Source organism: Pteronotus mesoamericanus, unplaced genomic scaffold (assembly GCF_021234165.1).
Source record: "Pteronotus mesoamericanus isolate MK-2021 breed Mesoamerican mustached bat unplaced genomic scaffold, CSHL_Meso_final scaffold_533, whole genome shotgun sequence".
NCBI lineage: Eukaryota > Metazoa > Chordata > Mammalia > Chiroptera > Mormoopidae > Pteronotus > Pteronotus mesoamericanus.
Genome location: NW_026555320.1, coordinates 8,037,178 through 8,063,723, shown reverse-complemented (window position 1 = coordinate 8,063,723; position 26,546 = coordinate 8,037,178). Strand labels below are relative to the sequence as shown.

At 58.3% G+C, this 26,546-nt stretch overlaps 1 protein-coding gene across 1 annotated transcript in view; it reads left to right on the top strand.

The window, feature by feature from the left end:
• Positions 1-26,546, top strand: part of CNTN6 (contactin 6) — a 143,106-nt gene that overhangs the window by 35,869 nt on the left and 80,691 nt on the right. Inside the window, 1 exon segment of the mRNA XM_054594617.1 lies at positions 16,094-16,189. Coding sequence (XP_054450592.1) covers positions 16,094-16,189 — 96 coding nt within the window.

Here is a 26,546-nt window from a genome sequence, read left to right as displayed (position 1 = left end):
AAATAAAATTTAAAAACCTCATGGACTCTGATCACTTCAGTATACCAACATTTTTTCAATATATAAGAAATGCAAAAACAGTTGAATATGATCCTGATGATATGGTGTTAGAGTGCATTTTTATCTGAAAAGGAAATTAAGACCCAGGAGAAGAAGTTTAAAAATAACACTTAAAAATGCGTTTGGAACATGGAAAGTCTCTGAAAATGGTGTAAAGTGGGTAATGCATATCTAATTATAAATGAAAATGCTAGATGGCTTTTCACCTTTTTTGTACATCGGAAAAGAAGTTAAACAAGTAGACAAAAGAATATTTTTTTCTTATATTCCTTAAGTAAAAGAAAGTTGAAAATTAGTATTGTTTCTTTTCATTCTCCTTTTGGAAATAGCACTAAATAATGTTGCAATGAATTTAATATTTGAATTCATCCTAATGTAATAATAATGTAACCACCAACTGGCATCACGCTAAGAAGAAAGCTCCGTCTTTGCTTTCAAAACTTACTCACACCTTAAACAAATGGATTTTGAGCTGTCACGTGGTCGAATTATAGAAAGCCACTATTACACTTATTTTTGAAATCAACAGGGAAGTAGATTACCCAAGACTTTATCTTCATTTCTCCCCGTCATCACTGCGGGGCACCTGTGTATGTGTCTCATCGGAAATGGTGCTCCTTCAAAACCCCGGCCCTCCCCGCCCCCGCCCCGCACTCCCGTTCAGCAGGAACGAGTCTTTTCGGCCAATTTGAATAAAATTGCCCCTGCCCGCTGCACGGGCTGACCTGAGGCGGGACGGGAGACTGTGGGGAGGGAAGGTGTGCGTTCCATCAAGTCTGAGAGCTCCTGAGTTGTGAAACTGAGAACAGAGCCCGAGGCGGACACGCGTGTTTATTGCTCCAGGCTGACGTGTGTTTGTGAGGACGCGTGGGCAGAGCCCTTAGAGGCTCTGCCGTGGGTGTTTATGAAATGAGTTGTGAATGACAGCAAAATTCTTGTTTGCTCTAAGGAGTCAGATGACATCTTTTCTGAGGTTTATTGGTTGTGCAGTGTTACCGAAAAGGCAAACTAGAATCAAGGGCTTGAAAGCAAATAGAAATAATGAAGAGGTTCGGGTGGCGCCGTGGTGTGTGGTGTTATGCATGTGCTGTCCTGACCAAGCGCTAGACCCCCGGAGAAGATCCCAAGACGTGTCATAGGCAGTCAAGGAAGTATCGCCAAGCCAGGTCCAGAGACAGAATCTCGCCACCGACCCGAGGGTCCTCCCCTGGCGCCCCCTCCTTGCCTCTACTCGCGGAAACGTCCTGTCCACTCTCTGGATGTGTCAATTTATAACTAAATATTGCCTTTTAGAATTTATATGAACAATACACTACGTGCTCCTTGGAGCCTGGCTTTGTGGCCAGGGGTGTTTGTGGGACCCGCCCGTGTCGCTGTAGAGCACTGGCTCATTCGTTCCCGCTGCAGTGTTTCCCGGCGTGGACGCGCTGTAATCCGTGGGTGGCAGTGTGGGTGTCTGGGGGGGCAAGCGTGGGTGGCTGTGACCCTCGCGCATACTCGTGGACCTTTTGCAACGTGGTGCATACACGTCTCTTGTAGGCACTGTAGAGAGAATGGCGCGCTAGTTGGGAAAGTGTATCTACAACTTTAGGAGATGCTGCCGACCAGTGTCCAGGGTGGTTGTATGAATGTATGACTTCCACCGGCAGTGTTTTCCTGGGAAACGCTGCTGCCGGCAGCCGTATTTGAAGTTTCGGGTTTGGGGAGGCTGAATAAGAGTTTCTTGCATTAGTTTGGTTTCTGTTTCCTGGTAATTAATGAAGCTGAGGAGCCCCTTTCTGGATGTGTTTTGGCTCCTTGCGAGTCCCTCCCACTTGAAGGAGAACATTGAAGTCCTTTTTTCCCCAGGAAATGCAGATACTGATCTATATTCCCAAACTCTGACCTGGCCATTCACATATCCATTCACACAGTCAAGTAATGCAGTTATTAAGCACCGACTGTGTGCCAGGCACATACGGAAGCAGGCAGCAAAGGATGGCCACTTTCTGCATGTGCGTATCTGCTCAAATGTAACTATAGACACTTTCAAGGCAAAAACCAAAAAACCCAGCAGTGCATCGATGCCGTTGGAGTGAAGAACAAGGAGAAGTGCACTTGAGCAGCAGGTTTTCCAACTGCAACACCGGCCAGAGAGGGTCTCCCGCCCTGCTCTGCTCCCGTATCTGAAATGCTTATGGGAGGAGCCCGGGCTGCAGACAGGGGTTTAACAAGCCCCCCCGCAGCCAGGGTGCCGGCCCCCCTTTTTGAGAACCCTGCACTGGAAAGACCTACTACTATGCATATTAATGAGTTGTTTTGCATAAATCAATCCTGTTTTTATGAATGGAGATTATATAATGCTCGTTTAATTCTTCCAGAAATCCCACCCATAAGCACTGCTAGAGTTCTTGTTACTAGGGTTTTCTCCCCTGAGCACAAAGGATTTATTTTAATTATTCCATCGATTGTAAGCAAAAGTAATCACAGGTAAACAGCTGGGCCGGGCCGGAGCCCCTGCCACTTGCCCCCCGGCTTCCCGGAGGCGCTCAGCGCCTGCCTGTGCCGCTCTCAGTATCCGCCCAGAGAGTAATCCCAGCGGCTTCACCGGAAAAGGCGCGAACCGGGCCCCCTCCCCGCGGGGACGTGGAGCTCGGCTTCTGGCTGACCGCGCGCCCTGGCTGCGGCACCAACGCGAGTGCGCAGGTGAACAGGCGTCATGACGCGTCCAGGCAGCAGGCACCGCGCAGAGCGCTGGGAGCGGGCCCTGGCCGGCCTCGGGGTGCGGCCCGACCCGCGGGCCTTCCAGACTCCCCCCCCGGGGCAGGTACCCCCCGTCACCGCCTCTCTCCCCCGACCTGCGTTTGTGCGGTGATGGGAGGGACGGGCAGAGCCCCGGCCGCCCTGGCTAAAGCCGCCCCCTCAGCCCCCACTCTCCCAGCCCCCGCGCTGCACAACTGGACACACTGCCTGCCCGGCCGGCCCCGTGTCGCGGAGCAGCCACTGCGATGAGCCTGGAGTCCTCGGCCCCCTCGCTGCCCGCACCCCTACCCTGCCCGCACCCCCACCCACACATGACTCTGCACATTCCCGTGTTAGAGGCTGTTCCCCACATCCCCCCCCCCCCCCCCCCCCCCGCCTAGTGCTGAAATCTCTTCCCTGGACCTCCAGAAACTGCACGTGGGTCCTCGGCAGAACCCCGAGGCCCCTGACCTTCGCCCTGAGCTTGCTCCTCTCCCAGCTGTTGCTTCAGCTGTGACTTGACTTGCCCAGGCGGGCGGGGCTCCTGCCCTCGCGCACGGCTGTGCCCTGGGCTCCGGCTGCTCGGCCTGGGCTGGGACTGGCGTCTGGCTCGGAGACCGTCGCCGCGTCTCGATGCCGCTCCCTCTGTCGCCACGAAGGTCCCTGTCCCCGAGCCCTGCTCTTGGACTCGCTGCCCCTGTTCTCAGAAGCCGGGGTCTCGTGTCACATGACCCCCGCCTTCACCTCAAGCCTCTGTCCCCAGCTTGCTTTTGCCCTTTCTCTCTCCTGCATCAGGTTTTTGAGATTTAGCCCTATCTCTACATGTTGGTTTACTTACTTCTTTTTAACTGCTTTAAAGTATCACACTGAATGAACAAAAAGTAGTTTATTCTATTTTAATACAGGAAACAAGCATTGACTTTTATTTTTTAGGGACAATGTAAAGATACTGCAATGCCATATGTATGCATCAGTCCACCACTCCTGTTGAGCCCCTGTCACGTGTCAGACATGCTGTGATAAGTAAAGGCATGTTGCTTCACAAAACAGCATGGCTCCGTGAGTCCATGGAGGTGGCCAGAAAGGGATCTTGTAGACACCCTACAGCATTTTTAAAAATCCCAGTAAATAGCGGAAGAAACAAACGTATGGTTTTTTATTGGGGGCAGTTAGCTAGAACTCAGGACGGATGGACACAAGTTCACTCCATGTCAGCTGTCCGCTGCGTCCTTGTGTCTGACGCTGCAAACACACAACGGCGCCCGTGCGGTAGCGCTGTGAGCCTGCACCTTTGGGTCCGGCTTCCCCGGCGGCGCCCGGTCTCACCTGCACCTCCCAGGGGCCGCCGGTCAAATGCACCCGCTGCCCACTGCGCTGGACGCAGCTCAGGCCGTGCAGAGCGCCCCTGGGGTGGCCGGGGGATGGGGCGGCACCCAGAGGACGAGAGGAAGGGACGCCACGCGCAGGGGAGCCCCGGCCACGCTGGCAGGCCGTCCCGCGGCCTTCGGTTTGCCAGGACCAGGGAAAGCGGCCGTGGCCGCTTAGGTGGCACCTGTGTCTGCTGAGGGCCCCGCTGCGAAGGGCGTGGATGTGGGGAGACGGGCAGAGAGGGGGGACGAGGGTTCATGTGATGTCGGCCTCCCCCAGGCGATGTGGGGGTGCAGCCGCGGGGCACCCCATAGAAGCAGAACGACAAGGTAAAGGCTTAGAGGCCAGAGGAGCTAAGACATTCAAAACCTGGAGGCCCTGATGTGGACGTTCCTGAGAAGGGCAAGTGTCAGCGAGCCGGAGGGGCTGGCGGCGTGGGCCGCGCTGACCCGTGGCCCTCCTGCTGGGCTCCGATGGTGTTCCAGGGACCCCTCACAAGCTCAGGAAGTAGGTCACATGGTCTCATTTTTATTTGCCTGCATGATCTAATTTAACCTATCACACGATTCAGTAGATCATATGATCTAATTTTGTAAGTTCTATTTTACTGCTTATGCTAGTACAGTTGTCCTGGTTTTTCCCCCGTGGACCCCTCCACCCCGCACCCCCATTCCCTCGGGCCATCCCCCCACTATTGTTCACGTCCGTGGGTCACGCGTGTATCCTCCGGCTACGCCGTTTCCCATACTGTGCTTCCCATCCCCGTGGCTGCTCTGTAACTGCCTATTTGTGCTTCCTCACCCCCTCACCGCTTCTCCCCCTCCCCCGCCCCCTCCGGTAACTAACTGCTTTTCTCGTGCTGCTTTTAAGAGTCTTTATCTTTAACCTTTGGCCTTTTAATAACGAGGTGTCTTGGAGGGGCCTCTTTGCATCCGTCATAATTGGGACTCTCTGTGCTTCCTGGACTTGCGTGTCTATTTCTTTCACCAAATTAGGGACGTTTTCTTTCATTATTTTTTCAGATAGATTTCTAATTCCTTGCTCTTTCTCTTCCCCTTCTAGCACCTCGTCTTCTTTTTCTTCTTGTTCTGCGTGGTTGGTCTTTGCTTCCTTATGTTCCAAATAATTGATTTGATTCTCGGCTTCCTCCACTCTACCGCTGTTTGCCTGTAAATTGCTCTTTATTTCAATCAGTTTCTCACTGTATCTCTTTTATGCTGCTGAGCTCCTCACCAGGTTCCCTGAACATCCTTACAACCAGTGTTTTGAACTCTGCATCTGATGGATTGCTTATCTCCATTTCATTTAGCTCTTGTTCCAGGGTTTTGATCTGTTCTTTCATTTGGGCCATGTTTCTTTGTCTCCTCATTTTGGCAGCCTCCCTGTGTGTGTTTCTATGTATTAGGTAGAGCTGCTTTGACTCTGTGTCTTGGTCGTGTGGCCTAACCTAGTAGGTGTCCTGTAGGGTCCAGTGGCACAGCCTTCCCTGTCACCGAAGCTGGGGACTTAAGGGTGGCCCTTCGTGTGGGCTGAGAACACCCCTCTCTTGCAGTTGAGCCTTGGTTGCTGTTGGCAGGTCAATGGGAGGGATTTGCTCAGGCCAGTCAGCTGCAAGGACTGGCGGTGACCAATGACCACCACCCCGCGCCCTCCGCGGAGGACCCGCTGTGCAGGGGCAGGTGGCGGTGCTCCGATGTGGTCCATGGCTGCCCACTGGGTGCGCTGGCCCTGGGGTTTCCGGGGGGTGCAGGCCAAGGTCAGCCCCCGCCTGTGTTCCGCCCGGGGCACCCCGCCTGAGCTGTGAAGCACCCCGAGGTGGCTGCTGCTTGTGCTGGGCTTGGGGGCTCCCAGGTGAAGCCAAGCTGCGAATCCAGGCTGCTGCTGCTGCTCGTGCGGGGCCTGGGGCTCCCGGAGGCGAGCTGCTGCTTGTTTGAAAGGATTTGGGAGCCAAGGCCAGCCTTTCTTAAGGAAGAGAAGCCTGGGTGGGCGAGTGAGTTGGGTGGGACGGAGCCTCTGGGGGTCTCCACGGCGGGTCACACAGTGTTGGCCAGGCTGATGGAGTCTCAGATACGGCACCAGCCTCCCGGCGCTGCGGGGGAAGGCCCAGCAAAGGGACAATGGCCTCTGCTCGCCCCGATGCCAGACACTCCAGTCTCTCCCTGTTTACCACGGGTGCCGTACGAGCTGCCACCCTGGTGCTGGAGCTCAGAGGGAGCGCGTCTGAGCAGATGAGTCCGTGCGTGGTCCCCAAGAGGAACTGCCTGGGGCTCCAGCAGCCTCCTCCACTGACGCAGTCCCCGCTGGCTTTTGCAGCCAGAAGCTGTGGGGACTTGTCTTCCTGGCCCCGGAACCCCGGGCTGGGGCCTGGTGTGGGGCTGGGACTCTTCGCTCCCGAGATAGCCGCCCTGAATTTTTACCCACGCGGGCGGGGGCCAGCCCGTCCCGCGTCCATGCCCCTTCTGCCAGTCTGGATGGATGCGGTTCTTTCAACTCCGTAGCTGTCAGACTTCCATTCAACTCAGTTTCTGACGTTCCTGAGTGATGGCTGTTCTATATTTTAGTGGTACCTTTGATGCAGCTGTGCAAAAAGGCGAGGCATGTCTGTCTACATCACCGTTGTGACCGGAAACCCGCAGTCTAGCTTTTCATTGACTTTCTTTGGCTAATACGTATGAAAACGCATCGCGGGTGGTAATTGTGTAGCTGGTGACCAGCCTGGGAGTCTGTGTGGTCACTCAGATGTGAGATGACACAAACAGGGGCGAGGTCGCGTGCAGAAGCGGGAAGGGGAGGCGCTGTCGTTTCGTCCTGGGTGGCGGCGACCCCATTCGCGGTCGACGGGACGCAGGTTTTGAGGGCGAGGGTGAGACGGAAGAGGGTCAGGTGGACAGCTGATGTTTATCCCCCGCTTCGATGAAGGAGGCTTGGAGAGCTCCTTGGAGGAAGGAGCGAAGGGCGGCCTTTCCAAGGCAGCGTGTCGTTAGATGAGGGGCCTCTGTCGCACAAGGGGGTGCTGGGGGGGCCCCCGTCCGTGTCCCTTGGCACCACGGGAGCCAGGCCGCCACCCAGAGTGACATTTTCCCAAGAAAAGGCGGGCCCAGACATAAGTCCAAAATAATTTCAGTGGTGAGGCGCCCGTGAATATGGACAGACAGGCTCATGCTTTTAGATGGCCCCACGGGGTCTGATTCTGTGACTCAACCGTATTATTTTAATCGTCTGGCAGTGAGCGGACTTGGTTAGACCTCACTGGACAGTGGTGTTACAGGTGTCCACTATATTTTCCTTCCCTCGTTTAACCAATCGTATCCCTAGAGGAGGTAACAGGAAGTCGAGTTACTGGGGAGAATAGGTTTTACATTTTAGATGTGAATGTGTCTGATTTGCAGTCCTTGAAACGCGGTGACACCAAGTCATCCTCCATATCATATACATCACTTGGAGGTCCCTTTAGCCTCGGAGGAGTTTTAACTTGGCTTTCTTGGGTTATTAATAAAGCGGAACTTTCTCATATGCTTCTCAGAAATTGGGAATTCTTCTGAAAATCTTCTGAACGCTGTCTTTGCCTAGTTTTGCACTGAGACGTTCAGATTTTTCTTATGTGTTTCCACTAATTATTCTAAATATATTAATATATTTCTATTATAAATTATAGAAAATGTTTCCAGTTTTATTTTAACTCTGCTTGTGGCATTTTTCTAATACAGAAATGTTAGCAAGTAAAACCGGCTTTTCGTCATTCAGTTTCTCTCCCGTTTCCTCTACAGGCTGTGTTCGGGGACCCAGGCATCGACGTTCTCTCAGGTCCAGGATTGCAAAACCACTCGGTGTGCCATCCTGAGATTTCACTGACTGCCCTCGGTCCCTGATAAGTTACCTTGACCTGATTTTCATCTTCATCTGTCCAGTAGCCCGCGTTGGCAGATCCCGATTTCCACTTCAAACCCGAGGCCCCTTTTGCCGGGGGCGGCACCGGGGCATGGCTGAGTGTCCGGCCCCGCCCCGGCAGGGGGCGGCGGGCTGTGAGCTGCTCCGCGAGCCCGAGCCGTACCACAGAAGGACAGTCCTCCTCTGGAGGGAGCCCACTTATCGCCTGGAGACAGACGTCCCGGTGGCAGCTGGCCTAGGGCTCCGCCGTTCCCGGCGCATGCTCGTCCCCGAGAGGTCAGGCACAGAGGTCCCCGGGGCGGCTGCCTCCGAGGGCATTTGGCCCCTTTTGGTTTTCATTTTATCCTGACAGGCATGGCCTGCGCCCGTCCAGTCTGCCGTCTGCTCTTCCTCGTCGGCCTCGTTGTTGCAGATCCGTCCCCGCAGGCCGTGCCAGAAAAGCAATGTGCGCGATTGTTCGCGGCCAAGCACGTTCTGGCCCCAGGGGGCTTAGAATCTGATGGATAAGGTGTAATATTGTGAAAGTTGGGGAGAAAAGAGACTGTTCTTCCAGCTCTTTCGTTTGTGCTGTGGGCAAAGTTCCTTTTGTCTCCTCGACTTCCATCGTAGCCCAGGACGCAGAGCCCGGTGAGCTGTCGAAGGCGACCGCCAGGTGCCCGGCGATGTCGGGCGGGCGCTGCTCCTGCTTGGTGAGCAGGAGGGAAGAGACCCGAGGGGTTGGGGGAAGTGCCAAAGCTCAGCGATTAAACAAGGACTTCCTTGAACAGGGAGTCATAGAGTCAGCAAGTTGACCGGCAGCTCAGGCACAGCCCCGAGGCGGGCGCGGCCCACGAGGGCGGGACCGGGACCGCCCTCACCCGCACCCGCAGTAAAAGCGTCGGGGGCAGCTGCTCAGTCTTTCAGATGAGAGAGGTTCCATTCGTCAGTGGGGACTGCAGCTGTGCGGACCCCACTTTCTCAACGTTTCCCCTCGCACCGCCTTCTCAGGCTGCCGGGCCCCTGAGGACACACAGCCCCGGCTCACCCTGACGCGGGGTCCGGCCGCTGTCACCCCTTGGCGGAAGGGAAGCTGCAGTTCATTCTCTGAGCCGCCGATGGGCCGCCTCGGGCCCCGTCCGGCGGGCTTGACCGAGGCGACCGTCTGCAGGGGAGCAGGGGACGGGCAGAGCGGCCTGGCCAAAGGTTTCCGTGAAGAGCCACGTAGCACGGGCTTTGACTGGCAGGCCGAGGTCTCTGCCGTCCTAGAAGGGAAGTGACCGTCCATGAACTAGTGGGTGGGATGTGTTGTACCATCAGCGTCACGCCGTCCCCGCTGGTCTAAGGACAGGGGCCGTGGATCAGCAGCCTGGGGACGGGCACAAGTGTCGCCGCTCCGACCAGTGTCAGACAAATGCATCCACCAAAAGCCAAGTGCAGTCTCACGTGCGTATGGTAACGTCTCGGTTAAGAACTTCTTGGGTGTCTTCTTGGCCTGGTTATGAAATGCTCATCTCTCTGACAGCCTACATGCTGGGCTCGGAGGGAGGGCTGCATGGCCCCTCCTCACGATTCTCCTTCTTTTTTTAAACCTGTAATAAAACGGTTGTCAGGGAATTCATTATACCAGGGCACGGAGAAACCGCTCACGCGTTCATGAATTTTTATAAAAATCCCTTTACGCCAATAAAAGGTAGAGGTGTTGACTTGGAATAGAAATGGATTGGACGCCAGGAGCCCTTCGAATACCTTCCCGCGTGGAAATCCGCGTCCCCAGCTGGTGCCCAGTATCCGGGCGTAGCTGCTGTCACCTTCCCCGCCTGCCTGTCTACGCCACGTCCCTGAGCTCCCCTGGGACACGCACAGCTTCCCGGCACCAGCACTGAATCCACGCGCCCGGGAGGGAATGGACCGCGTCTAAGCCACGATCTGTCTGGTCTGGGCGCCGCTTCACCGGGGCCAGGGCAACGAATGACGTCACTGAGAACGTCCGCTTATTCCCAGCCGCCCCGGAAACAGGAAACGGGGGCAGGAACCCGCTGGGCCTCTCCTCTCCAGGGGGAGAACCGGCTGACGGAGAAGCAGGGACCCGGAGAACCTCCCGCGAAGGACTGGAGGTCCTGTAAGAGCGCTGTGAGTTAACGCTCCTCTTTATACATCGGGGCATTCGGGGAGAGTGATGCGGACCCGGAGGATTCACCTTGGTGCCTTTCCCCTCGCGCTTCTACCAGGCAGGGTCGCAGCAAACGCAGTCCTTCCCCGCTCCGCGCCCCCCGGGGCCCGTGTCCTGACGGACTGGGCCCCTCCGTGTCCTGCTGTCTCCACCCCAGCTCCGGGTGCTGAGCCTCCTGCAGAAAGACGCACCTCGGGGAGGCGGTCGTCCGTAGGGGAAGGAAATCTTAGAGCTTAAAATGAGATTTCCTGTCCTTAAAGAAGCCGACCGTTGAGATCGCTTTGGAGGCTTGCGGAGCGGAAGTGGGGCCGCCTCCTGGCCGGCGGCTCCTGGGCCGTGAGTCTGGGGGCGGTGCCCATCAGGAGCCGGGGCGGGCCCCTGCTCCGCCGCCGCTGCCGGCTGGAGCCACGGGGGTCGCAGCTACGTCCGTGTCCTTTACGCATGTGCCGCAGGGCCCCCGATTTCTGAGGGTGGCAGTAGGGGCTGGAGGCAGGGGACTTCTGTGCAGAGGAAAGAGGGCGCCTTTTGGTTTCCCTGCCCCTGAAGGAGAGGACAGGGTCGGGAGGGTGTAGAAGAGAAAGAGAGAGGCAGAGAGAGAGTATGAATGCGTGAACGCGGGGGGCGGGGCGCGGGGCGGAGGTCTCTTGGAACCTGCGCACTTCACGCTGGATTTTAAGGGGTTCCGGTAGAATCTTGCTGAATCAGCGGCACTGACAGGCAGGGGCACAAAGCGCAGCGACGGAGATGGTTCTGTTAGTGTGTACGCAGGGCGGGCCTGGTGTCCCTGCGTGTAGGTTAAGAGGAGAGCCATGAAGCTGGGGACAAAGCAAGAAGCACCCCTGGAGAGGACGAAACAAGGACGCGGAAGAGCGAGGATGTCAGACAGAGCTATTCCTCAAACCTCAAGATACGGCTCTCCCCACGCCCCCAACCCGGGGACTTGCACAGCCGGGGAAAGGACTGAATCCTCGCGATTGCGTTTGTTTTTTTGCAACACTGAGTGGCAGGGTGCAGCGGGCACCTGGAAGGCAGGGGGCGTGGGGCTGAGCGGAGGGTGCCAGGGCCACGCCTGGGTCTTCCGGGCGTTTCCCCGGTCAGTTCCGGATCCTACGGACCTCGGTCTCCTCCTCTGTTAAACGAGTGTTACGATGACTCCCACGTCCCAGGGCCGTCCTCGGCGGTCAAAGAGACCCTTCGCTGAGAATCTGGCGAGGGTAGCTGTCCTTGGTGTGTGAACGAAAGAGAGGAGGAAAAGGTTTAAAACACTGAAATGAAATGATGCGTACGCGGCAGGCAGAGAAAGGCCCGGTTAACACTGCGGTTCAGGTTTTGAACAGCCCGCCTGCCCTGGACCCTCCTGGAAGCCCGAGCGAGTGTGTCCTGCTGGGCGCTTTCCCGCCCTGGGCTTCTCCGTGGCTGCCCTCCTGGTCCGGTCAGGGGCCCCGGGCCCTGGCGCCTCCCTCGGCACCTCTTCTGATTTTGATCCTCGCGCTCCACGAGCGAATGCTCGGTTTCCTTGCCTTGACGATGCTGCGACTCCCTCCTACGCGTGGCGGCTGCAGAAGTGCTTTCTCCCCGCAGTTCAGCATGGCCGCCCGCAGTGCTGCGCGGGCGCAACGTTGAGTACCTCTTGGTGGCCCCCCGCACCCCGCACCGTGGCTGCTCCAGGAGCAAGCAGGCGGCCCGGGGGCTCTTTAAAGCACGTTTTACGGGCGTTGCGAGGCCCTTCGCGCTGCTCCGTGGAGCAGAGCCTTGTCCTGCCTGCATTTCTGCTGCTGCCTCGGCCGAGCGCTCCTCCAAAGGCAGCCGTAAAGCAGCAGGACGCGAGAGGCGCAGCCCCCCGAGCGCAGTCGGGGTCTGTGACAGTGGCCGGCGTGGCCGGACTTGCCCCTGAGCCCGGGACAGCGCGGGCAGGTCACCGTTGTGCTTTATGGGAATTTTCCCAGACATTGTAGGATTTGGGGCCGTCTCGGGGAACAATCTCACACGAAGCTGGGTTCTCCTGAGCGAGAGTGGGTGGGACGAGAACAGAAACCGGGGCTTCTCTCGGGCCCCTCCGTCTAGGAGACGGAACGTGGAGGCCGTGAAGGCTCGCAGAGCCCAGAACATTTCCTCGGAGGCCCCTACGGCCCCTCACTCTGACCCGGCCTCCCAACGATCGGAATCACGCTGTGTGTCTCGCTGGCAGGAGGGACCGTGGAAATCAGGTTGGATGCTCAGAACAGACCTCGTCAGAGCAGATTCGCGGGAGACGGTGCCTCGTTGAAAAGGCAGAATTAGGCCTCGTCTGTGTTCTGTGTGCTACTAAGCAGTTTTAAAATCAGAGTTCTTCATTCAAGACCTGAAAACGCGGCCCATTTTGCCTGACTGCGTTTTGACAGCTCACAGGGCTTGCGCGGCTTCTGCGAGAGGCTGACATCCTCGCGTGTCGGCTAACTCGAGCCTCGCTGTAATCATAAAAGGCACGGAGACGTTGCGGTGCAAGCGGATGCCGCGTGAGTGGCAGCGAGCATGATGCCTTGACCTGCCGGCGGTGCCACCCGCAGGTGCGGCGGCCCAGTGAGCAGCGAGCCAGACAGGCTTGCCGGAGCCCAGCGCGGCCAGGTGACGTCGAGGGTCCCCGCCCAGAGCTTGCTAATTTCGCAGAATCTTTCCATCATTCATTACTCCTTTGCGGCAGTTTTTGGTTTCGTGACCATTAAAAAGTAATGTCAGTTTAATGGGGCCCTTCAATAATAACAGTAAAAAAGAAAACCGTAAAATTCTCCCTTGTTATTACTTCTGGAAATAGAAACGAGTTCAATGCATTGGTTTTTTTTGTTTTAAACACAGTGTGTGAGCCCGACTCTCACTGAGGACGAGTTCAAGGGTGGTAACCTCAAGACAAAAAGGACTCCCAGGCCAAGGCAGCGGTTCACGCCAATAGCGCCGTTCTAGGAAGGCTTATGGAGTTTTTCTGTGGCCGAGGAGGGAAGGGAGAGTTGTTTTGTGTTTGTTAGTTGTGTTTTTAAATGAAAAATCCTGCATAAGAAACGTACAAGGCAGGCCAGGCCCTACGTTAGAACACCAGGAGCGAGAGCTGCTGGGTGCGGGGCGAGGGGGCGGGGGCGGGGGTGCCGCTGGGTGCGGACCGCGTGCGTCCCGCTGAGGGACTCTGCGCGCTGGAGGGAGAGTGTACGTCCGAGTTCCTGACCGTATGTACCAGAACTAGGGCATCTAGTTTTCGGAGCTCTTTCACTTTTCATGGATAGCAAGCAAAGTGGGCACAGAGAATACTAACTTGGGAAATACAATTTTAAGAGATCACCAGTGTGGATGCTTCCCATGGAATCATTAACCTACAAAACATGTTATTGGAACTAAAACGTGCTATTTAACGTGCGTCTGTAGATCTGAGTGTGCGAACTTGGTATCGGTGGGAGAGAAGGGCGACCATGCGCCCCAGTCCCTTGGTTTCCCATAAGCACAGCCCGGACCACGCGCCGAGCACGTGCCCTGTCGCAGGCCGGTCCCAGGGAAATGACCCAGCCCTGCCGGCCCTGCCAGGCGGACGTGCTGGCTGCAGCTTCGGTCTCCTCGCTCGATCGCCCGACGCTCCCCCACCCGTCTCCCTGAGAAATTCGAAGCTACCGCCCAGAACGAGGTCATCCAGCGAGCGCACGGCCTGCAGCCCACCCTGCGTCCGCCCAGCCCCCCCCATCCCGGCCCCCCTTCCTCACGGAGCAGCCCCCAGCGGAGCGCGGACCTGGCTGCTAGGCCTTCAGGGACGCCCCCCTCGTCTGGGCCCTGAGTTGCCCGTCTCTTTCTCCACGTGGTCCAGTGCGCGCCCCTCACCCCAACCCCTGGGCTCTTCCTGGACCGTCCCTCCATTCCCAGCCACGCTCCTGTCTACACCCGCTGCTCCTCTCCCCTCGGGTCCCTTCCGCGCCGTCCTCGGAAACCCACCTCACGGCCACATGTGACCTTCAAGTCCCCCAAGCCAGCACTTTTCTGTCCACATCGTGTTCCATTTCTTAGAGGCTGCTTTCTAGAGCGGTGCTCTCTTTCTCTCCCTCCCTCCCTCCCTTCCTTTGACCCCGCAGCCCTCCACCCTCTATTTCTAAATATCGGGCACTGCCAGCGTTTGACCCTAGGTCACTGCCCACCGAGCCGCTCATGCTGGAAATTGAAGAGTCTCCCCGTGGGGACTGCGTCGCTTCCAAGGCTTCCCGTGCGGCCTGTAGGCTAACAGACGCCACCCTTCGAGGTCTGGCCCTGGCCTGCCCTCGCGCTCAGGCTCACGGCTGTCACAGTCCACGTGACCGGGCGCTCAGGCGGCCGCGGGTGACGCACGCTGGAGAGACCCAGACCAGGACTCTCTGAGGCCTCGGAACCACACCCGTGGCACCTCTCAGTTCTATCACAGAACAGCGGTTACAAATCAGCAAACCTACAGAAGCACCTAATCCGTCGTCTTTATAGTATTTTCAAAGGGAGAGGCATGAGTAAAGAATGAGCCGTTTTCACTTTCCCGCCCCCACCCCACTGGCATAACCAAGGTGAGAAAAGTCATCCCAAGACTCTCTCTACAGCAATTTAAAAACACGCGCATATTGAGCTGTTCCGTTTTTTCCAGAGTGGGACAGCCTCGTGGCGATATTTTGGTGGTTTGTTTTGTTTGTGTTTTTGCAGTATGAGTCCCTTTGCAAGGATCCTCAAGGCAGCCCTTTGACTTAATACGGTGCCTCCTCTAATCGCTGATGGCGGCGGCCCACACGGCCACGCTCGCTGCACGTTAGGCTGTTTCCAGGCCCCGCCCCCGTGTCCTGTGAACACAGTGCCGACGTGACTCAGGGCGTCCGGGTCCCTGGTCTGCCACCCGGCGCACTAGAGGCGGCGCTGGCGTTGCCGCACAGCCGGGCTCGGCCCGGGCTTCCGCTGCAGGGCCCAGGCAGAGGGCCCCACCGTCCTCAGCGAGGTGTCCCGGTCCTGGCAGGCGGGGCGGCGGCGGGTGCGCGGCGATTTCCTCCCACACGTGAGCGATGCGGAGCACAGGTGGCCGCAGAGATGCCGGGGACGTGGGTCCTCTGATCGGAAAAGCACGTCTGATCCACAGCTCCTGTTCCTGTGGAGGGCGATGGGCCGCCTCCACCCCCACGTGGCAACATGCGAACTACGTGTGTGTGTGCGTGTTAGCTGCTCTTCCGCTTTTCCTGCTAGATCGTAAACACAGCGAGGACCGGTGTGTGCCTGTCTTATTACTAATACAACGTCTCCTGTGATACCCACCCTGTCGTGGGGTTTGATACAAAAGACTGAATGAAAGAAAAAAGGGCTGTTCTGGATGAAAAAATTAAGGTCCAGAGAAGTTCAACGCCTCAGCCACTCCGGGAGGCGGGGAGGCGGATGCCTCGGGTGGATGGGAGGACGGGGTCGCCGGCCAGCTGTCTTCCGACACCGACCTCCCGGGACTCCTCGCTGTTGTTGTAGATGATGACGCCCCACGGGAGACCGCAGGGCGGCTCTGAGAAGGGGTGGACGGAGGCCAGTTAGGAGACACACTCTCCTTTTCCTCAGTGCAGACGCACAGCTCCCTCCCTCCCTCCCTCCCCTCACCCACGGGCTCAGATGGCAGCTGGCGAGCCCCCCCTCCGCTCCCGGGCGAGGGCAGCAAGTGTGGGCGGGTCTGGAAGGTGCCCTGCTGCCCTCCGGCCACCTAGGAGGACGCAAGCACGCAGGCCGCAGGCGGTGAGTGAGGTTAGTGAACGCCTTCCTCACGCGCTCTGTGTAACCATCGGCTAAAGCTCCTGGTCAGCCAGGCGCGGGTGTTCGTTACTGTTAATAAAAACAGTTTAAGATTTTTCTCTAAAATGTTTTTGTTTTCTGCAAAATAACTAACCCTAAACCTGCTCTTCTTTGTTTCCCAAGATATCGAAGACTTTGAGACCAAAGCCAGGAGCACAGTGTCGGTCCGCGAAGGCCAAGGCGTGGTGCTGCTCTGCGGCCCGCCGCCGCACTCCGGAGGTACGGCGGGGCGGCGGGGCGCGGTCAGCGCGGCCGCATCTGGCCTCGAGCCGGCGGCGGCCCCTCACCGAATCGGGGGGCCCTTGAGACCCTTTCAGGTTCACCCTAGAGCACCTAAACAGTTCTCATCCGATTCTTTCTTTTAAAAAATTACTTAAGTGGCCATTCGACAAATCGGTCCTTGGGAAGAGGTGGCCTCCGCTGCCGAAGAGGGCGACCTGGCGCCTGTCGCCCCGCAGCACAGGGACGATTAATTCAGCCTCTTCAGGCTCAGTTTCCTCATCGGGGGAGTAGCTGCTTCCACTGACCCCCAAGTGGTAGGGTTGTTGGGAATGTTAAATGAGTTAATTATGCAAACTGTTGAGTGTGGCGAGCGGTGCTTCATTCATGCAGTGAAAGCCGGGATGGTTTCGTTTTTCGTATCGGGCGCCGTGGAGCAGCGAAGTCCACAGCGAATTCCACCAGTCCTTCTGGCAACAGCACACGAAGTGTTGGGAGCAGAGAGTCCCCCTGTCGACCGGAAGCAAATGCCGGACGGCACCACGTCAGAATGCCTTCCAGCAACGGAAAAATCAAGGCGCCAATGCCAGTCTCTGCGTGGGCGGTATTTCCAGGGACCTCCACTGCCCACCGCTCCTCTCTCCCTTGCGGTTACGTTTCGTCGAATCCCTCAAGGTTTGGTACGTCTGGTAGCGTGCCACGCAACAGTGAAGCTGGAAGAGGCAGGGCGAAAACGTCGCAGAGCCGCCTGGCTTGGCGCAGCCCCACGTTGCGGCCCTGCGCTGCGGTCAGCGTGACGCGAGCGGCAAGGACTCCCACCGTGCGGCTCTGATGTTTTCTGGGCGTTCGCCTTTTTAAATCCCGCCACTGCGTGGGGAGGGGAGCGATGCGGGTTCTCATTTTGCAGGTGGGGATGCGGTGGCGGAGGGAGGCCCAGGGCCTGAACTGAGGTCACCGAGCTGGTCGGTGGGGCCCGAGCGCCCACCCGCCAGGCCCGCTGGCCCCCAGAGCAGAGCGGTGCTGCCCGCCACGGCCTCCGTGGGGCTGACTTTCGCTCTGCAGTGGGAGGGCTTTGAAAACGGGACATTTGTTTAAAAATCAAATGAAAGCAACTTTCCCCCTTAATATTAAACCCAATCTTATTTAAGACTCTTTAAAAACTTAAAATGATTTTCTCATCCTTTTTTTACCCAAGCATCGTGAAATACAGATACAAAAGGAAAAGGAAATTAATTGGAGCTGAACAATGTTTGAATTCAGTGTTATTACGGAGCAGCACGGTGCTCCGCCCACCATGAGCGCTCCGGGACACCTGCGATGTTTTTAACGCCGTCCAGGGTGCAGTTTTATTCCAGAGCCTGCGAAAATCCAATGGCGCTCATGTTTCAACCACAGGAGAATTACTTCCAGCGTCACGATCTCAGGTGACAGGATATGAAAGTCACGTCTGCTGCTGCCACCTGCCCGTGTCATTTCAGGCCCAACATTGGCCAGAGTCTTGACCGAGTTGGGGATTAGGTTCGACTTCGTTCCCTCTAAAGAGGAAGAAGAGACATATAAACATTTGCAAATGGACATCACATTTTAAAGAGGTGGCCAGGTAGGACTCGCCTTCCCATCCCACCTCGTCACCTACTGACGCTGAAGCAGGTGCTGACGTTTCAAAGCCGACAAGGCCCCGCCTGGCTGGGGCCTCTCTGCTTCGGGCCAGGAGATCGAGCCCCAGCCGCGCACAAACGGCCTTAATGAAGACTTCATAACTGGGTCGCTAGTCCCCGCTGCGTGCAAGCTATGACAAGCTTGCCCAGTGCCAGGTTCTCCTGTGTCACACGTAAAGTCCTAGCCAGGTTCGAGGCGTGCCTGCCGGTGTTGACCCCACCCAGGTGTCCCAGGAAGTTCCACGCCGTGGGCTCCAGGACACTCCGTGGGCTCCCTCATCTCCTCAAAGCTCAGATTTGGAATCCGTCCCTTTGTTCTTTATAGCTCTCCCCGGTCAAAATGGGTGGGGGATATCGACAGGTGCTTTTTGATGCAATTATATAAACAGTCATCAATTAGAGGGAGAAAGTGTTAATAATAATAACTACCAAGTTACCGTGAGCCAACAATATAAAGCATTCCATTTATTTCCTCATTCCCACTATTCCAACAATTAAGAAGAAGAATTTTTAAATGAAGAAACGAAGATGCAGACAGAGTGAATCGTTTCTCAGTTGGTAAATAAAGGTGATTCCATCCCAGGGCTTTCGGACATCAAGCAACACCAGTGGGCGGAAGGCGCGCGGACCGCACCCCACGCCCCGCGGGAGCCCCAGGGGGCCCGTCCGCCCCCAGCCCCCAGGTCGGCCAAGGGCCTGGAGAGTGTCCTGAGGGGGCTCCGCTACAACAGCCCCTTCCTCCTCCTCTCCCTGCCTCGCCCTCTCGGGAAGGTGAGCTGTGCCAGGAAAGACTGCGAGCAAGACGGCAGATGTGTCAGCTGCACGGCCTTCAGACTGGACAGCTGGGTTAAGACGGGCCACCTCCAGGGACATAGAGATCTTTTCTGTCTTGGTAATTTGTCTTCAGTGGTGGGTTTAGGATGGGTGGATGGATAGATAGGTAGATAGATGGATGGGTGGATAGATAGGTAGGTAGGTGGATGGATGGATAGGTAGGTAGATGGATGGGTGGATAGATAGGTAGGTAGGTGGATGGATGGATAGATAGGTAGGTAGATGGATGGGTGGATAGATAGGTAGGTAGATGGATGGGTGGATAGATAGCTTCCCATCACTCTACAACAAAAGACTTCAAGCAGTGCCGCCTGTGGGAACAGCCCTGTGGGTCAGCAGCCCGGGGTCTGGCGTGGCTGAGCCCTGGGCTCAGGGTCTCACGAGAATAAGACCAGGTCGCGATGGCAGGGCGTCCTTTTCCCGGGAAGCCCAAGGAAGAACCCACGGCTGAGCTCATCTGACCGTCGGCTGAGTTCAGTCCCTTGCGGTTGTGGGACGAAGGTCCCCACCGCCTTGCTGGCTGGAGGCCAAGGGCCACTGGCATCTTCTCTCAGGTGCTGCCCACGTTTCTGCCACACAGCCCCGTCCATCCTCAAAGCCAGCAACAGGGACGCCTTGACACCACCTCCCTCTGAGGACAGGTCTCTCGGGCCAGGAAGAGCCCCATCCCGTGTTGGGGCTGGCTCATTGGATCAGGTCACGTTCTTCACGTCATCCGTGCCACCGAACTGAACCGCCTTGCCATGGACATGCTATTGGACCCCATTCACAAGCCGGCGGGGACAGGGGTCATTTTAGAGGTCTGTCAACCACAAGATTCCACAGCCGTGCGTCCTCTCCCCCGACTCCCCAAAGGCTCCGCACGCGCCTGCCTCAGAGGTTCCAGATGGCCCGCAGGGGTCAGCAGGCAGGAAGGAACAAACCTTGCCGTACAAATAACTTCAAACCTGCGGCGTGCAGAGCAGAGGCTCACGGGGAAGAGTGATGCAGCTCCGCACAGACGAGGGCGCCCCGGGCTCCGTGCTGACGGGGGCCAGGAAGGCCAAGGCGTCCGCGCCGTCTCGGGCAGCCTGGCGCGGGGGCCTTCCCTGGGCGCCTGCCACGCCGTCCAGTAACAAGGGGGAGACCCTATGAAATCGAGGTTGTCCGAACACCCTGCATTCTTCACGCTCTCCCTCCAACGTATTCACAGAAAGACCCGCAAAACAAATCTTCATGAGACAGCCCTACCAAACACATTTCAGTGTGTTTTATTTTAAAAAATAAATAAAACAGGGGAGTAAGAAAAATGATCAGCTAGGCTGAATCCTATTGATTTCCCTGGCAAAGGCTCCGGGACCGACACACAAGGATAAGCCCCGGCTGGGGTGGCTCAGTGCACTGAGCGCCGGCCTGCGAACCAAGGGTCGCCAGTTTGATCCCCAGACGGGGCACAGGCCTGGGTTGTGGGCCAGGTCCCCAGTAGGGGGAGCGCAAGAGGCAACCACACTTGGACGTTTCCCTCTCTCCTTCCCTTCCCTTCTGTCTAGAAGTGAGTAAATATCATCTTTAAAAAAAATTAAGAATAAAGATGTGACGACAGAGTTCCCCACGAGCGCTTGGCCACGACCCAGGGGTGTAGAGCCAGGCGGGAGTCAGGCAGACAGGTGCTGGCACCTGGACGCCTCTCCTTCGAAGAGACTGGGTCTCCCTCTGGAGGTGACAGCTGATGCGGGGGGCCACCTTCTACAAAGGGGGTGTGTGCCACAGATAAAGGTCCCCGGGGAGAGGCACCGTCGGCAAAAAGCGAAGGAGTCTCCGGGCGGTAACACCAGCCGGCACCCTGGCCCAGACTGCGTATCGCCTGGAAGTGCGGCATTTGGAAATAAAGCAGGAGCCATGCGGTCTGCCCGCGGAGAGGCCCGTGCACACTTCCTCCGTGCAATTTCCTTCTCTGGGACAAACTCCGTGAATGTGACCCAATTGTTGCCAGGAGGGCCTGGCTGCGTCTCACTTCACCCTCCTGAAAACCGCAGCCCCAGCCTGTTTCAGGGACACACCCGCTCTCCTGGCAGGTCCGTGGGAGAGGCGGAGGGCGGCCACGCACATGGGGCCAAAGCCCTCCCTTCCCCGGGGGACGTCACTGCCCTCTGTCCAGACTCTCGGCCCCGGGGGTCTATGCCCTCCCTCGCCTCGCAGGCCACCCGACGGTCCCTTCTACTGCCGGCAGACCTGCCGCTCTTCACCTGGGGACCCGGCCTGGGAAGATGCCCTTCTCCCTGCGAGCCTCTGGCCTTCAGCTCTAAGTCAGCTCAATGAAGACGTCTTCTCTCCTCCACTACGGCTCTGGAGGATTCTCCGGTCGTTCTCCTACATGGGGGTCCACGTGACAGAAGGAGGTGGTATGACATTCCCTTTCCCCGTTCGCTGCTGGGAGGGCCACCGAGCCCGGAGCGGCGCGCGCTGTTAAGTGGCCAGGTGTCCCTGCTGGGCCCTCCCTCGGCTGCTGAGCCCCGTGCACAGAGATTCCGCTGACGTCACCTCCAGCAGGGCCGGCGCAGAATCTCCTCTAAACTCTCTAGGTGAACATAAAACCGTGGGGGCCACAGACCTTGGATGAGTTTTGATTTTCAAACGGCTGAGTGGGGAAGTCGTGCATGTCGTCTGAGGTCGTTGAGATCGCCACGGCCGTGGAAGAGCGGTCATTGGCTCCAGCGCACTGCTCATTCCTCCCCCGTGTTACCCGGACAGAACACTCGCTGTCCGGGGCGCCTCCCAACTGCAGGGCTGAAGAGCGTTTTAGAGAAGGTGTTCTGTTCTCTCCCGAGACACGCGTTCAGGTCGCAGACACCGGGAGGGGACCCGTCAGTGCGGGGAGGCGGGCAGGAGCGACCCGGCCGCAGGCACCAGCGCTGTGTGGGCTTCCGTCAATGTCAACTGCAAATCAACGTCAACTGCAAATCGGCCCCAGGAAGGGCTCAAATCATGTAATAAAGAAGAAGTTTATATTGAGAAAAAGGGCTAAGTTTTCATATTCCCTTTCTCCCAATTAGTGTGTGGTTTTTTTTTTTTTAATTTTACTGTTTCTGGAGAAAATGAGAGTAGTGCTGTCTTACTGGGTAGTCACGGGGACGGTGTGCCCTGGGGGACCTGAATGTGTGCAAGGCGCGCAGACCCAGCCGTCGCCCACCGGGGTAGCAGCAACCATCGCAACAAGAACCGGCCGTCCTGAACCTGCGCTGCGTGCTCAGCAAAGGGCCACGTGAACTTACCGAGTGGCATTCGCATCCCTGAGCCTCGGGACCGCCGTGGAGAGCAAAGCTACAAAGGCCTCAGCGCCATGAATCTTAGGATAAACACACAGGATTTTAATAAAATGCCGGGATGACGGATGGAAATGCAGGCAGGGGAGAAGGGGGTGGGGCGGGGGCGTCGCTGCTGTCCCTCCTGGGGCCAGAGGCGGCTCCCCTGGCATTTGAAAGGGGGCCGGGGTTGCGGCAGGAGACTGAGAAAGGCCGTTTGCGGGGGCGGGAACCGCTTCTGCGCAGGCCCTGGGGCAGGGCTGCATCCGGGTCATTGGAAGACCGGCCACGAGGCGATTGCAGGCAAAGAACAATGAGCAAACAGGAGGGGCGATGGGGACACCAGCAAACGCCGCTGCTTTCAAGCCTTTTCGAGCCTCTGGGTTTGACGGGGACTGAGTTGAGGGGGAGGGGCCGCACGAGGAGGGACGTGCCTCCTCCGACTGTTTGTTGGGAAGTTGATTCCGGGAACAGGCCAGGAAGCAGCAAGGATTTCAGCCGTCAAAAGGCAATGGGCGCAGCCCGGGGAAGCGAGCGCTGGCCTGAACTGGAACGGGTGCAGCCAGGGACAGGCGGACCCGCGGCAGCGGCAGCGTGTGGAGCAGGTGGAGCTGAGGTCGCTTCCCGAAAGGTGGAGGCCGGCGGTGAGAGAGAGAGAGGGGAGCAGCTCCAAGCCGCGGGCGGAGCAGCCCGAAGACGGGGCGCGACTCACCGCGATGATCCCCAACACGGGTCCGCGGGTTTGGCAATGCGGAAATCAGGACTTTGTTTTGAGACATGATGGCTTCCGGGTGTCCATCAGCTGTGAGTGGCACTTTGGGGCGGGCAGCTGGATTACGACGTCTAGGGAGAAGGGTCCGGCTTGGAGAACCGCGCCGGGACGTCAGCGTGCAGGGCAGGCGATCGGCACCCGGGGACCGGACGGAACAGGGCGCGCCCGCGGCCCGCCGCGCACACGCCGGTTGTGGCTCGGCTCTGGAACACGTCCCGGAGATCCTCTCCACGCCCCCAAGCGTGCACGGGCGTTAAAGAGGCTCGAGTCGACGTGCCTGAGATCACGGGTCTGGAGTTCAAGGTGATCCTGTCCGGACAGCACAGCACTTGCTCTGCCGCCTAAGCTTGTCTGGCGTAACCTAAGTGGATGCTGAATCAAGCCCACGGGGACACAGTCCATGTTCCTGAGTGACCGGGTCCCTGCGGCTGACCAACGCCCCAGAGCTGGTGCCCCACGCCCCGAGCTGGGGGCCCCCTCCACGGTCAGACGCCACTCCCTCCCAGCGACAGTGTCCCCGCTGCCCAGCCCGTCCCGCCGCACTGCCCTGCGACAGCCTGTGACCGCCCGCAAGGCCCGGGCCGCTCCAGGGGCACCGGTGACCGTGTCGGAGGATGTGCCCTGGGGTGGGGATGCCCTGAACGGGGTGGCCGTGCAGCGGCGTCCTTGGCCTCGTAGCCCCTACAGCAGGGGTGAAACATGCCCAAGGACTTTCCCGATCATTCCCTGGCAGGGAGTCTCCCCCGGCTGGAAACCACTGTGGGAGCCCACGTCTCACCTTCACGGGACGGACCTCCACCACCTGCCCTCACCTTGAGCGACCGCGGTCCCTGAGCAGCTCCCCCCACAGTGGCCGCGTGCTCCCTCCTCATGCGGTGGCGTCGGCCGGCACGCGGCCGCACCTCGCTACGTGGCAGCGAGAGGAGCGCGGAGGCCCTCCCCTCACGGCCCTTTGCAGGCTGTGCAGCAGCGCGTCCAGGATTCCGGCCAGGAGGGCGTAAATCAGGAGGGATCTATAAAATCTAGGTGGTCAGGCGGTGATTGCGGAACAAATGGGGACTCGGATTGGAGTGGTCGTAAAGGTGCCGGGCCGTAATCAGGCTCAGCACCAATATTAACGGCTTCCGCCCAGGAAAGGAATGATTTTCCCTGGATTAAGGCTTTGCCAGCTGAGCCGGCAAAACGGTGATTTACAGCCGAACGCCCGTTGCAGCTACCCCTGGAGCGCTGCACAAGGCTTGCAGTCAAGCACACTCATTCTGGAATGTTCCAAAGGGGGGTTTCCACTAAATCTGAGCACTGTGCTTCGAAGTCCTCACTCGCCTCTTTCCTCCTTCAGGAAACAACCGCCTGTGTTGCTCTCCCTTCTTCAGAGCCGGCAAACGTCGAGGGGTCGCGCGCGACACTTGCGGTCCCCTTCGCGCACGAGATGCAGCCCCTCCAATAAAAATGACAGCCCCTATAATGGGTCTAATTGCATATATCTTCCGTGTGTGTGTTTTAAATATCACAGTACAAGATACAGGGCTGTAAAAGATGTCAAAACATAATCGCACTCGGGGGAAATGGGATTCGCGGCGTGCTTGAGAGGGCAGCAGATAGAGGCTCCAATTGCTTCCCGCAGAGCTGCCGCTCGGATGATAATAAAATTGTGGAGGCTGTTGTCACGCGAAGCTGCAGAGGCGCTTCAGGAAGGACCGATTGCCATCAGGCTCTAACGACACTGCTGAATCGTCACCGGCAAAGGCACCACGGCCATTAATAACAGAGAAATGGCGTGCGCAGTGGCAGAAATACTTAAAAATGCAATGGTTTCAAGTGAAGCGGTTCATGAATTATACATTTAATTAAGGAAAGCCAAATGGGAAGGATTTTAAACTTCCAATTTGCAGGGATTTTTTTTTTTTTCCTTCTTTCCCCATTAAAAAATACACAAACTGAGCACGCAGCGGCTGGTGATGAAACCAAACAGAGGAGGCCCCCACTGCGAGCTGGCGGCGTGGGCGTGGGGGCAGAGGTGGCCCCAGCGAGAGGCAGCCACGCGACGCCCCTTCAGCTGCCCCAGAGCGGCGCCCGGGCCCCCGCCTTCCGGTCGCAGGTGGCACTGCCGCCTCCCTTCTGCTCTCTCACCTGGGAAACGGGGAGGCGGGGCGGAAGGCCTCTGGGTCCCTTCCGTCCTAGATGCCTCCACCCCGGGCGCCTGCTCCCGAAGGCGCTTGTTCCCGGAGTGGGAATTGTTCCCTCCAACCCGCTGCTTCGTTCCGAGTTTGCCGTTGACGGCGGCGATTGTCGAGGCGGCGCTCTGGGCGCCAGAGTCAGCGTCGCCTGGGAGCTTGTCCGCAGGGGAAGCCTGGCTTCTCCCGCCTACAGAAGGAGCCCTGGAGGGCGCAGCCCAGAAGTTTCTGGGTCGCCAGGCCCCCCGGCCACTCCGACGCACACGTGTTTTAACATCTCTGCTCCGGAGAGGCCATTCAGAGTGAATTACTTGCTAGAGGCGTCATGAATGTGTCGCATTCCCTGCTGGTGTTAGGTGTAAACACGGAGTAATTTTGAATGGCAGGTTAACCTGTGAGTCTACAAGACTCGGGGATACCGTGCTCAGAGCAGGCAGTTGAGTCGGGAGGGAACGGAGGACGAGGGGCTGGTGGCGCAGGCAGCTAAATATTAATAAAGGGGGCGGGGGATCGGGCATTAGAAAGCGTAGTCAGCTGGGGGGCGTGAGGCTGCGCCCCCGGGACGCTGCCGCTTCCCACAGCCCAGGGGGCCCCGCGTGGCCCCGCTGGGGGATGGGCGCCCCCTGCTGCCCTGTGTAGGAAGTGCCCCCGCCCCGGTGCAGAAGTGCCGGGGGTGCAGGGGGAGGTGAGCACATGCGCAGTAGAAGCGACGGCGGCGGCGACCACAGAGGCCGGAAAAGGGTCGGATTGGGTAAGGGACACACCACCTGCAGGGAAGATCGAGGACATAGATTGTTCAGGGGCAGACCCCTCGGAAGCCAGCAGAAGCCTGGGAAGTTGACTGGCTGGTTTGAGAACGCGCCCGGCTCCTCCGAAGGCCGAGATACCGCGGCCGGCCCAGCAGACCAGCCCCGTGCCTGGCCCGTCCCGGGCGTGCGCCCCGTTCGTGCACATGTTCTCTCCGCAGCCGCCGGGCCCGTAGCGGACCGCACAGGCCTGACCGGAGCGCCAGCCGCGGACCGGCCGCTAGCCGGGCGGGACCGACGCGGAGACTGGGCCTGTGGCACACAGTGTCGGGGCTCCGGCCCGTTTCTGGGCCCGATGAAGACGGGACTGGGCTCCTCTGGGAGCAGGTGCGTGGAGACGAGACATGGACGCCCGCGGCTGCCCTCCGTTGTCACCGAAATAAACCTTCCCGCCAGGCCGCCTCCTCCCTCGCGGGTCCTTTCGGTGCTTTCCTCACGACCCCACAAGGACCCCGCTTCTGGGGGCAGAACAGTTGTCCCCGAGACGGGAAGGACTGGGCCTGCGCGGAGCCGGGGGGTGGCAGGGGGTCTGAGGGCGAGGAAGGGGAGCCATGGCGAGTACTAACCAACCTGGAAAAGGGGGACTCGATGCTCGGAAGGAAAAGAGGCTGTGGGGGCGGGGCTGTGTGAAGGGTTCCGGGGCGAAGGCCCGGGGCCTAGTCCTCCTCCCGCCTCGCGTCCCCGCTGCGGCGCTGGAAGACGCCCAGTGCCCCCCTCGCGGGGAGGGTACACGGCTGCCCCCAACAAGCGGCGGGGCTGGCGGAGCGGGCGCGGCAGCCCGCGGCTCTTTTCCCTTTCACTCTTCGTGTCATCGTTCCTGTTCCTGGACCAC